At 45.3% G+C, this 12,908-nt stretch overlaps 1 protein-coding gene across 1 annotated transcript; it reads left to right on the forward strand.

The window, feature by feature from the left end:
* Positions 1–567: 567 nt before the first annotated feature.
* On the forward strand, positions 568–11,599 carry T265_13519 (hypothetical protein; the record flags this gene model as incomplete). Its single annotated transcript, XM_009169286.1, has 7 exons — positions 568–842; positions 880–1,067; positions 1,116–1,341; positions 4,187–4,549; positions 5,670–6,011; positions 10,037–10,391; positions 11,191–11,599. Coding segments are annotated over 7 exons (2,100 nt in total), but the record flags the coding sequence as incomplete, so codon positions are not given.
* Positions 11,600–12,908: the final 1,309 nt, after the last annotated feature.

The raw sequence follows: 12,908 nt of genomic DNA on the forward strand, positions 1-12,908 counted from the left end.
TAGTTCAGGTGGCAGGGGACATTGAACGTAGTGGTGCTTACCCTTCGAAAGTTTCCATGACTAAGTCGAGGTCACTTAGGTAGAACAGTACGTAAGTCTCAGTTGGTTGATGTTTGGTTTTCTCATTCGGGAGCCAACTCGGAAGTTGTGCAGCTCAGTCATACGGTCAGACGCTTAGTTCCCCAGTGCTTTCCAAAGTGTAGGGCGTGGATGTCCCCTAGGCTAGCGAGGCTAACATCATACCTTATGATTTCCAACCTCGGTGACACTGCTACAATTTCGAACCAAGAACTATTTAGATTAAACTAGTGCAATAGAAGAAGGCGTATCTGAATCATTCGGGTCGGTTTTGTGGGTGGTGGAGATCGAACTCGGGTGACGTTTGATGGGCCTCTTAAGTTTCTGTGGATGCTCCGTTTGAAACCTCCAACATGCAAGTGTCTGCAAGGCTCATCGTTCAGGTTTTCCATATTTAAAAGGACGTTGACCGATCGGAAAGTCGTTAGCCTTAAAATCAGTTATCAAACTGATTTCCTTTCTGTATGACCGCATTCCTATCACATTTAGATGCACTCTGCGTATCTCCATGTTGCCATCGTTTTTTATTGTTTCAGAACTCACCCTCCTCTGCTCAATATGGTTTCCAAAACGTACAGCGTTGTGGCGCCCTATCAGTGTCAGATAAAAGGTTCGGACGTGTGGCAGTTATTTCAGGTATCTGTCTACTTCTTTTTTCATCCCTTCGTCAGAATGGTCGTGATGTCCAACTGACTACTCGTGTCAACTCAATTTCAGTGTGTTCCCAAGGACCCAAAAGATTCTGCATACCATGCGGACATAAGGTACTTAGTCGTACGCCTGTGGCTAACTGCATCGTAGGTTTACCTGTATAAATGCGATGGGGACAAACTGTATCGAAAGCTTTCTGGCTATGGTTCTCGGGTGACCTGTTGTCAGTTTCGAAGCGACGGTAAGCTGGTGATTGTTGGTGAGGAGAATGGTACCGTACGCATCTGCACGACAGACAAAAACAGCTATCACCTGCGCAAAATGACGATACACAAAGCGTAGGTAAATTTGGCCAACCGGCCGGTTATTGTGCTACTTGCTTTCAGGTGTGTAAATGCGGTCTCGTTTTTCGCTGACGGACATCACGCTACCAGTGCAGGCGCGGATGCTTGCGTCCGCATATGGGATGTCTCGCTGGGGACACAGACAGCTCAGTTCTTCATGGGCACTGGTAAAGAACCGGTGAAAGCTATGGTAGCATCGAACACTGACCCTAATATTCTCTATTCTGGAAGCATGGAAGGTGTGGTAGCCTTGTACGACATCCGCCAAGTAAGTTGAAAAGTCTGTATATAAATGTCTATTCTACCACAAACGACGCTTGAGGTGACGTGGATGTAGAGACCTCAAATGTTTACAGACGTCAGTAGGCCATTCGAAACAAAAGAAGGAGTCCCATGGAGTCATAAAAGACGCGTTGATGAACAGACTTATCTGACGATTCTTCCTTTGGAGCAACATTCACCGGAAACCTTTGTTCACTAACATGCCTTCTAAAACCTGTAGATTGTAACTTTTATTCACATGTCACCGGATTCTACGGGGGTCCTTTCTCAACAATATTACCTCTTGTTTTCGTGGTAGTTTTTCCCGGCTGTGTTTATATGCCCTTGACCAGTCCAGAACAGAAGCTTTTAGTGACTTGGTTGTTCCAAGTTATTCGGGGAGTTCTGGAAATTTTGGAAACGTTTACATTCTATGTATTCCATTTGCTTAATTTGGATACAGTTTACTGCTACAGTTTTTCAAGCCGCACTTCGTTTCTTCAACCTAATGAACTAAGTGTACTGCAAAACAGGCGTAATTGAATTTTGTGCGGTTGGCNGTCAGTGAGAGGACGAAATATAGAAACACAGTTTCAGTATACAAGGCAAGTCGTTAGCAAAGTGGATTTATTCTTTTGGAGACAGTCCTCCCAACAGTAGGGGAATCAGTTAGGCCCTCAGAGATCTTGAAATAAGCGTCAGACGCACTGCAGCGAAATTCGCTTAGGCCCTCAGAGATCTTGAAATAAGCGTCAGACGCACTGCAGCGAAATTCGCTTAGTTTCTTGGCTAACAATAAGCAAGCGATTCCCGCTTAAACCGAAGGATTGCTGCAAACTTTGTATGGCGTTATTAAGCGAAGGTTTTCGAGAGCAGTAACTAGGAGACGAGTAAGCCCCGTAATTCGCTTTTGAGTTGTAGACGTATGTAGCGAGCGCAGAGCAGACCTCCGCATTTAACACACATGAGAATTTTTAGTTTCCCCAGGTGACTGAAAAGCACATGCAATGGGAGAAAATGGTGTCCCGGCTGTGTTTATATGCCCTTGACCAGTCCAGAACAGAAGCTTTTAGTGACTTGGTTGTTCCAAGTTATTCGGGGAGTTCTGGAAATTTTGGAAACGTTTACATTCTATGTATTCCATTTGCTTAATTTGGATACAGTTTACTGCTACAGTTTTTCAAGCCGCACTTCGTTTCTTCAACCTAATGAACTAAGTGTACTGCAAAACAGGCGTAATTGAATTTTGTGCGGTTGGCTAACATCCAATACGGATGAGACAAGCGGTTTGCTACTGTCTGTGGACCCGTGAATTCGATCGAAATCCGTCAGAATGCGGTCTGTAGGTAAACTCGCAGACGGGTGTTGAGATCCATCTACCGGTTTGAGCATGAACTCATTGTAGTGGGCACTGGTGCTGTATTAACAGTCAGGTTTCGGTATCATCCATCAATTCGTTTAGGTTTGAGTATAAAACCACCCTTATCCGCAAAATACCATAAAATTATACATACCATGAACTAAATTCAGGTATTTAAGTTATAACTGACTTTGTAGTTTTCTCATGTAAACGCCTCTGCATTTCCCTTTTTCCAGTCAATCATTAGACTAAGTAATTCGAAGCCAGTGGAAATTTCCAGGCTAACATTGAGCTCGATATTACTTAATCGTTAAAGCACGAGCCCACTGGCGCTGAAGGTGTGTATTACGAACCCAATCTGTTCATCTCGAATGTTCCTGTTTAGTCTCGGGCAACTTGGCAGTATTTCAGTCCTCTTGCTTTGGGTGATATGGCTAAAAGTGCTACTCGGTTAAAGTTGAACACCCAGATAACGAACCTCCAAGAGGTGTACGACTGCTACGAGTGGAAATTAGACGTTAGCCACAGCACTTTATTCGAAAAGGAAACAATCTGGTGTGTTTAGTACCAAGAATACCACCATAACTTAGTCATTTTTTGAGTATGGAAAAGTCTGTAACGACACGGGTTGTATCTAGTCCGATCTGTGTCGCTTCTCCTAATCGTCTCGATGCAACTGTTGGACATGCAGACCACAAAAACTTAGTTTCGGTTGTCCGTTATTATCTTGTGTATTGCATACCTGGATGTGTTGCACTTTTGAGCCGTTCTTCGTGTAGTCTCTTGGGAGTCTCCATCCAATTGTCAGTGAACTTCGTATATACTGTCAGTGGAAGTTTTTGGTCTGCCTGTTATCTTCGAGTACACCATCTGACCACAGGCTTCCAAACGTATTTGCCCACACGCCAGTGGCGATTGCATTGGACCAACACATTGTAACTGCACTCCCCATGTCGATGATGAATAAGTCTATCGTGGTCAGTGGGCGCTGCGGTAAGAGCTCTCTCCATTTCTAGTATCGTATAAGATGTGAGCTAGGCCATCGACGCGATAATTTGTTCTTGGGTACTCACAAACCGTGTCACTTGTGTCTTGTCATCCGTCTAACCAGCACACTGAATGAGACCGTCGAGTACTGCCACAAGTTGGGAGAATGACGTATATGGATACTGCAGTTAGGTAGTTTCACATGTCTTGTGGGTGCATTTCTGCATCTTTCACGTATACTTACCTCTGTAGATTTGATAAATTCTCTGTGTTTTCTAACCTTTTTGGCTTTTTGTGTTTATTCGGAATTCACAATTTCGTAGGCATACTTGTGTGATTTATTTGATGTGCTAAGTATCGGCATGCCCGTTCAATCTAGGGGGTCGCAATGTGGACACATACGATCAACTGCATTTGTGTTACAGCATTCACAAAGAAACTGCTGATGTATGTGTCTCTTCAGAAGCTATATCCACACTTTCCGGTATCTTAACCCTGTCCTCAGCCGAAAGCAGTGCACACGCTGAAGCTTCCGAACGCCATTTCCGCTGTCACCTTGGACGCGACTGACAAAACTTTGGTAGTGGCTGACGGCTCCTTCATCAGATTTTGGAACCCTACTGCCAGAAAATTTCTCTCTGCCGGCGGTGTGTCATCAGGCGGTGTATCTGTCGAGCAAACAGACGCTGTTCGGATTCATTACAAAATGGTTACTGGCCTTTGTGTCGTCAACCATCCAGATCCACAACAAGGTGAAGTGCTTCTGTCAGTTTCCTTGGACAAACTGATGAAGGTTACTAGTTTGGTCGATTTCAAGGAGCTACATCAGACCAGATACCTCGTTCCACTCACTGCAGTCGCTGCCACGGTAGGTCTTGACACTGATGTGCCGATCTTCCCATGTTTAAACAATTCTGCTCACCATCTAGTCGCCCCAAATCGATCTCACACGCAATCTGGCTTAGTGCAACTGATTGCTGAAGGAGGCAAATCGCCTCCAGTGGGGACGATTTTTTCATCGTTATTTTCCGTTTTTTTATTGCCCTTTTCAGTAGGTATTTGTTTTGCCTTATCTTCATATTGATTTCCCCCGTCGTCTTTAATCTTATGGTACAGTGTGCCTACGTTGGAGCGGTCTTGCTTAGGTGAGATTCTCGGAGTCTCCTGCCTTTCATTTGTCCTAGCATGCATATCGGATTGGTATCACCCACTGGTACCTAATGACAGTTACCAGGTCCCATAGATGAGCTCACTATGGACGACCAATACACTCAATCGGGAACAACACAAGTCCGCTAAGCACTCCATGCATCTCCATGCTACTTACTTCACCTGAAATCGATACCGAATGAATTCATGATAACGTCTATTCGCTGCGAACAGTACACAATAAACATTAAGCTGGCTCAGGTCGATAAGTTCCCAGGATCTTTTTTATTATCCCAGTTCAATCCCGAATACCTTCTGTACCGATGTCACCGTTCTCGCGGATAGAAGCAAGATCGGTCCACCATCAGAGATTAGTCCTTTACCAAGGTAACCATTTCATGATCACCATCAGACCTTCAATCACTGAGTCACATGAACACTGGTAACGTTTACGACTCACATAGTATAGACAGGCTGTTGCCTGTCGAGTTGCCTGATGCGTCAAAGCGTTCGAGCTTCTGATTTGCTGGTTACCTACAGGAGGTCTCAACGAAATTGTTTAATTCTTAGTATGTACTTTCTAGCCATTCTAATTGGAAGGAAACCGGTATGAAGCTTCTATTAACCATCCATTATGCTGTTCGGGGGGAGCTCAGGTTGCACAGATGACTGACCTGCTTGTTGGGTCTTATTGGCCAGAATGTTTGCCGTTAACATTATGATGTCTGATTTGTTTCTTCCCTCAATTGCTATGGTTCCTCTCGTGGCCTTTCTGGCCTCCTAGTTGTGAGCCTTACTCCGCGGCTTTTAACACGCATGTTCGCTGCTTTCTTCCGAAGCTCGACTGTGAAACAATGATTGTCGGTGGTGAGAAAGGTTTTGTCAAAATTCGGCATCTGATCCGGAAATCCAGTATGCTAACCGCTTCTGCGATTGAAGCTCTGGAAAGCAGTCGACGAGCAGGTCAGGAATTGGAAGTGCCGGGTGGCATGGAACCCGCGTTACAACAGCTCGCCCATGAATTTTCCGGCCACTGGAGAGGGGGTGACAAATACATTCAAATGACCACGGACACCTGGCTCAGCCAGCCGTTTGATGGGCCACGTCGTGGACCAAGAGACTGGCTCACTGAGGGAGAAAGTGCTGGGACGGCCGCGCGCAAAGTTCCACTAATTTACGAGGTAAGTTTTCTAGTTCGTGTTTGTACCATCCGGTTGTCTGGTTGATTTTCCCGTATTTTCTCGTGTCTGTTACAATGAGAAAGCAAGCTATAAGATGTCATGATTTCGGTATTCTTTCTCCGGACAACCAGAAAAAAACATAAGACCTTGGTCCAATGATTGTTCCAACCAGTCAAAGTCGTCTAAAAGCGGGGATTTCAGGATTCCCTGTGATTTCACCAGCGAATTAGGTGTTGATTTATCTAGCTGAAAACTCTTTCCATCCACGGCTGCAACTGAATGACAGCAGTTCTGTTGTCAGCCCTACTCCTTATTAAAATGGAACCAAATTAGGACCTAAGATACCCTCTTGGTTCCGCATCACACTTCTAGATCTGAGAGTTACTAGCAAACACCCGTCGGTCAAGTGTCTAAAATCCCCAACGTCGGTAGTTGATACATCGCCTTCCGGGAGATTGTCCCACCGATTCACTGCACTCGTAAGTAGGCAGAACATTGGTGGTACTCTCCGTAGCCTCGGCTTTTGAAGACTGTAATAATATTTCGCGTGGCCATAGTTTTTCCATTCAACACCTGGGATCTATCGGCGGAAGCGCATCCGGTGCCGAAAGGTCATATTCATACGAGTGCCGCGGTTTTCAGGCGTGGACAAGTGAAGCTCATGGCGGCGATTGACACTGCTGACATTATTTTTTACACGTTACACTCATAAGGTTTCGTATTCTTGTGCTCCATACACCAAGCGGTCCCGGCACAGTTTCCTTCGCTTATAGAGTGAATTGAAGGTCGAAGGCACGTGACACGTTTTCACTACTCTTACCATGCCCTACTGAATGCTTTACTGAAGCCGCTGAGTATGGCGTCTACTTGATTAGCTTGATTAACTGATCTCCCCCAACTTTCGTGCTTCAGCAACAGGTCTGTTACGGAGGATCTGTTTACCACAAGTTCACACTAATCCGGTGCTTACAGAGCGTAGGCCCCGATGTATTCGTGGAGGAGTTTCGGTACTCAGTTCTCTTTCTCCTTTCCAACCAATGACATTAGCATGACTAATCGATAACTGTTCTGATCGTGCTTTTTCCATCGTTGTTGAATAGCTTAATGAGGACTTATTTCCAAGCTTCCTGCGATTGATCAACTGAAGTTTATAGCGAAGACCGGGGCTGAAATCTTTGTCAGGTGAGAAAACATCAGCGGAGCCTTGCCCTTGTCCAGTCGGAGTAGAATCTGGGTTGTTTCTGGCTCTTTGGAATAGTGCTAATTTCTTTGTCGTTACTAGTCGGTTTGGAACATATGCGGATTATGATGCACGACAGAATGAGGAATGTGTTCGAGTTAGCAATGAAACTTGTTCCAAATTATCTTTCACGATTAGGACTCATTCGACAGTGAAGCTCGCTCATCTGATTTACTGTCTCGCCAGTTGGTGTAGAAGAATTCCCTATGAGGCTGATTCTCTGTATTTAGATTGATCGGATTCAAACACCCGCTGTTTGAACCTTTTCAGAGCCTTCCACACATTCGGTATTTCCTCATATCTCTGATCCGTTCACCTTGCGGACGTGCCAAGTCCTGGTCCTGGCACTCAAACGGTATTTCGACTCTTTATCCATTGTACATCCCTAATTGCTGTGACCGGCTTTTTCATCCGTAGGCAGTGTGGGCATGGAGCCTATCGACTGCTCTGAAATTGGACCCAAGGCGCGTTGATATTGCCCTCTTGTGATCTCCCAAATCACTAGTCTGACTGCAGCCAGTCCTTCATTAATGTTACTCCTCCGTACATTCGTTAAGAACATCTTTACTCTTTTGAGGCTCCCCACCACTAGTTTCAAGTGATCACTTAATGCTCTTCATTTCTGAGGCTGGATATCCTCAGCTTATATAAGTTGTCAGTCAGGACATGATTATCACTGTCCTGAGAGGTGTGGCGTCGTGCTGATCAAATGCAGAATGACTCGCCATTCCTTCCCGTGTGGGAGGAGAAGCCGAAAAGTACTGCACTGCTTTTTCATCCTTATTGGCAATCATCAGCAATGTGCATGTCATGAGATTTCAAGGAGTTTCCACAAGCTTCCTGTTGGTAGTTTGAACACTCGATCGTTCGGCCACGTGCGACTAATCAGCTTTGTGACTAATTTTAACTAATGCAGCGCCACTTATCCTTCATTCACGCAATCCTTGTTATGTGGTCACATGTTGGCTGATTCTTCGAGTGACGACTCCTCAGACGGAAGTTCCATTCCGTGTAAATTAGTTCTTCGTCTGAGGTGCTTATAAATGGTTGGTAGTGTGACTTATCCCGAGCCTCAATGCACTGCTCTTCTGATTCGGGTAGATCGGTAATGATGATACGGATAGCTAGCAATGTTAGTCCATCCGTTGTGTGTTCGTCTGTCTTCGGAACGGATGTTGGTGTTTAATTTGTTCTCCAAGTTTCTTTCAGTCCCACAGACTCGGTCGACCGTGACCGGATTTGGTGCGTCTTGTTTTGCGTCCGGTTTTTTGCGCGACAACGCTGCCGGCTTCTAATGGCCGTTTGTCGTAGAGGATTCCAATGTGCTTTTACCATCGGATGAGCTTTTCATCGGATCTGGGTGTTGCGCCTTTCCCGCAGACAGCCTGTTTTCTGATATTGTAATTCCCTTATATCGCTGCTAGAAGCGTACAGTTACCTTGTGTTTATAGGTCTCAGCAGCCAGCACTGAGGAACTCTCCTCAGTGTGACCCATGTGCTCTCAATCAAAACTGAGCAAATGAGTTGGTGATTTATGTTTCGAATTCTTCGGGATCTCTGGGAAGCATCAGGATCCGGACGTGGTTGATGTTTCCTCTTGTCCTTTTCTCTACTGGCAGTTCCCTTCTCCCTGTCTCTCCGCGTTACTCGTTAATATAACCACCAGTCAATTATCTCTCCTTTGTCGTATCCATCGCAGTTTCAGAAAGTGATACTTCCTCCATGCAACGGAGAATTAAAAAACACGAACCGTCTAGACCGTTTCGTAACCTGATTTCTTTCACCAAATATTACTTTTAAACTAAGGTAAGAAAACTGCATCCTTCAAAAATGCCGTTCTTCGTAGAAAGGTCGTTCGGCTTTGACACGCGCATCGCTGTCTAACCAGCTACAGAAAACACCAGGAGCGATTAAAAACATAGGAAGGAATTCAGATCTCTTGGAACTCTTAGCTTTTCACTCTACTGACCCCACTGCAATCCTCCCAGGAAGACCACGGTTAATATACTGCCAAATTAACCGACCAATCGAATACCCGAGACGCGGTTCCGAACCACAGGTGTGTGTGGCCACGAATCCATTCTTCGACCGGTATGCGACTTCTTCAGTTAGTCCACCCCGGCGAGGAGCATGTTAGTATAAAAAGTTGTCTCCCCTCATAGGCTTATTCTGGGCGTTGTTACTGGGTCTCTATGAGACCCGACCGTCTATTTCAGTAAGGGCCTGTGATGATCCACACACTGATACTGTTACGACAAGGAAGCTTACTTACCGGGAACGATAATTTTATTGCGTGTACGGTTTATGAAGCAGTGATTCGGGCTTCTCTTCGTCAGATTGATGAGTTGCCGCTATCTGTATTTTTCAGTTTATTTCCGCCAGAAGTACGCATGCCTTTTGAATAACACCAATAGGTTGTGTGCTGTTGAACAATAATGATCGGAAAATCGGAAGTTGGTTGGAACCACGAATCGTACGTTCGGGAGCTCATGAATCGACTGGAGTTTCATTTGTGGTGTTTTTTTGCGGACAGTGACCGTGCGGCACATAGAGAGCACGAGGTTTGGGATAATACCGAGCAAGCCTATTCATGGTTTATTGCTGAACCTTCATTTTGGTCGGGTGGACGGTATTCGAATCTGTATTCCTACTAAAACATTGTCATGTTCATAAAATGGATAGAGTATGCCTTCCTTAGTGTTTGCGTATCAACTTTACTTGGGTCTCTGCACAACCAAATTGATTCTCTTTGTGTTCCCATCCCGCTTCCCTGCTGCTTCTCAAGACGTCGGAAATTTCACGTGACGGATTCCGTTTCTACGCGGATGACAGTGAAAGACAACCGTTCACGAGAGTGGATCGTCTTTTGACTCGTTTCAGTCACTCACAGGCTTTATCCGTTGTGACGCGGTTTCCGTGGTCTGCCAGCCGTCGTCGCCCGTCTGTCTACGCAAGAAAGCACAAACAGAGGCTTTTGGCAGTCGGTGTCATCCGTGAACTCGCCAGACGAGGCACCCTCGTGGCTGCTGTGGCAGGTCGAGACGTAAAACAGCTAGCGCGGTTATTACGCTTTATTCGTCATAATGTCTGGCGTCGGGAGAGTGCAACTGTGTGTTTAAAGCTGTACAACTGTATCTTGGGTATGTTTCGGCGTTGATGCTCTACATCTTCGTCTTCGTTGGCAGTAGATAATATGAAGGACATGGTATTGTTTCGGTCACGTTTAGGGTATTTCTGAGTAATTCTCACCTTTTTGCCCAAATTTACTGACCAGAAGATCCGTGGTTCTGACCCGACCTCTGCCTCTCGACTTCCCCTGTCTAGTTTTGGGGAACCTGGTAGTATCCCAGCCCTCGTGCTACCTTTGGGTGGTATGGCAACCAGGTACTGAAAGGGTGTTATAGCCGAATGGTTATTTGATCATTATAAACGTTTCATCATCAATCGAGGTGACATCATCCTTGCCCAGCTTAGCGAACAAACCAACGGCCAATTCTCTATTTGTCCGAAAAGCGTGCCCTGCGTCTGGCAGTAGGTACCATTGGTAGTAAACCGCACGTACGAGGGGAATTATCAATACTCAGTGGATTCTGTGGGCTACATTAAATACCCAACCTTATGAGATTTGGGACCAGTATAAGGAAAGCAGATTAGGAACTAGGCATCGAAGAAGTAAGGTTATAATCGCTGTTAAAACTGGTCATGATGTTTCCGTTGGGAATTTCAAGGCCTGACTTAGTGATTGTATCCACGTTGCACGCGTCCCTCTACTTTTGGTCTGTCACTTGGTGTTCTCAAGTGACACTTAGTCACACCGTTTAGCTTGTATAGACCAGCTGTCTTGTTGCACTCATTTTTTTCGCTACGGAAATCCAGTAAGTTACTCGACCATCGGACGAATTAAAAATGTTTTCCTCTTTCCTTCCGCCTCACTTTCAGACGAGTACTCCGCGGACGAACTTGCCCAAGTGACAGAGTTCAGCAAAGTAAATGTGGTTCTGCAACATCTGTCGCGAAACACCCAATCAATCTGTGAGATTGTCAACTTCTTACGTGATTCCATTAAAAAAGAAACTGCCGCGAGTCACACGCCAGCTGACAATAAGCCAGTTCCTAAGAAGAAACTGCGGAATTCATCTACGAAGCGGCCCCTCACCAAACGTGATTCAAGTGCCATCGCAGACAGTCCTGGAGTAACCGCCGGCGTGTCATCTCACGTAGCGGCTTCCGTTCCCAAACGGATGAGGTCCCCAGGTCTCCTCAGACCTTTCAAACGGACTCGACCATCTTGATCGTATTGTTTTCCTAGATCGTTCTGTACAGCATTTCTACATTACTGTTATCAAAACCACAATGGAATTTCAGATTCATTCTGTCTTTTCCGTTAACAGATTCAGTATCCCCTTCTAGGTTTTGGATAACACTAGTTATTACCGGCGCTAAAGTGTGATAAACTCACATGGAAAAAGTTGGAGTAGAATGGACTTAATGCATGAGCTCTGTCAGACCTATGCAGAAAACTACGTGGGACGCATGCACCGGAGTAAACCCTCAGCACAAGGCCGATTCATTGGAGCTGTGTAGGTCCAGCAGTCAACTTACTTCCACGGAAACTACAATCTGGGACATGTAATGTAGGGACGAAATGTCAAGTCCAAGTCAGGGGCGTGTGGATCCCACAACACCGTGTAGCATACGGCGGTCCCTCACTTCACGGATCGTTTACCAACAGAGACCTTTCGCCAAAAACAATTAGGAATGGGGATAGTTTTCAGTGGGATGCCATTGACGGGAATGCTTTAGCCACCGAGTAACTCAACTCGCTAGCTATTGCTTATGGTTTCACAAGCATAGTGAGGATAGAATGGTTGGAAAACCTTTGAGAACCGTATGGACGCGCCTCCCTTCAATCTCAAACCCGTTTGAGATGTCGCACGTGTTGATATCAAGCTCGTCAGTGGAAAATTGACCCCCTTGTGACATCAAAAGCTTTGTACACATCCATTCCAGAATGAAACACTGTGGGTTAAGTAACTGTGATCATAACAGCAAAGTACTCGTGTAACTTTCGTTCTCTTAAACTTTCTGGAATATTGCTTGACTGACTGACGGGACGGCAGTCACTGGCATTCACTTGCATTGTGTCAATAAGTCTCAAGTTTGTTCCTACGATAGTAACAGAGATGTAATTAAGTATTTTTCAAGTGTTCAGAAGGTCATAAAATTCAGATTGGGGTTCGCTTCGTTAAAGACTGAGCCCACCAACAGTTGGAAATGCGAGGGAAGCCTTGCAGCTGTTAGAATCTAAACGCAAGTGGATCACCCGACTGATCAGGTTCTCCTGTCCCAAATGTTAATTTACCTAATGAGGGGACTTCTTTGGGAGAACCAAACGTGTTTCCTCGTTGGAGGGTGGTTAATGAAAATTGCATAACCTTCTTTCTGTGCTATCCTGATGAAATTTTACCTTCATCCGGTACTCTTCAAAGGCATTCTTCAGGGTAGGATAGAATTTTCAAATTGAAGGCTGAAGAAGTCGAATAACCCCACATATCCGTAAACCACACGTACTAGCGTATTATTGTGAATAAGTTTAACAGTCTTAAGACCTCGTCGTCCAGGTTACCGCTAGTGTTTTTTCTTTTGACCCAACACGA

The sequence above is a fragment of the Opisthorchis viverrini genome, assembly GCF_000715545.1.
Source record: "Opisthorchis viverrini unplaced genomic scaffold opera_v5_74, whole genome shotgun sequence".
In the NCBI taxonomy this organism is placed as follows: Eukaryota; Metazoa; Platyhelminthes; class Trematoda; order Opisthorchiida; family Opisthorchiidae; genus Opisthorchis; species Opisthorchis viverrini.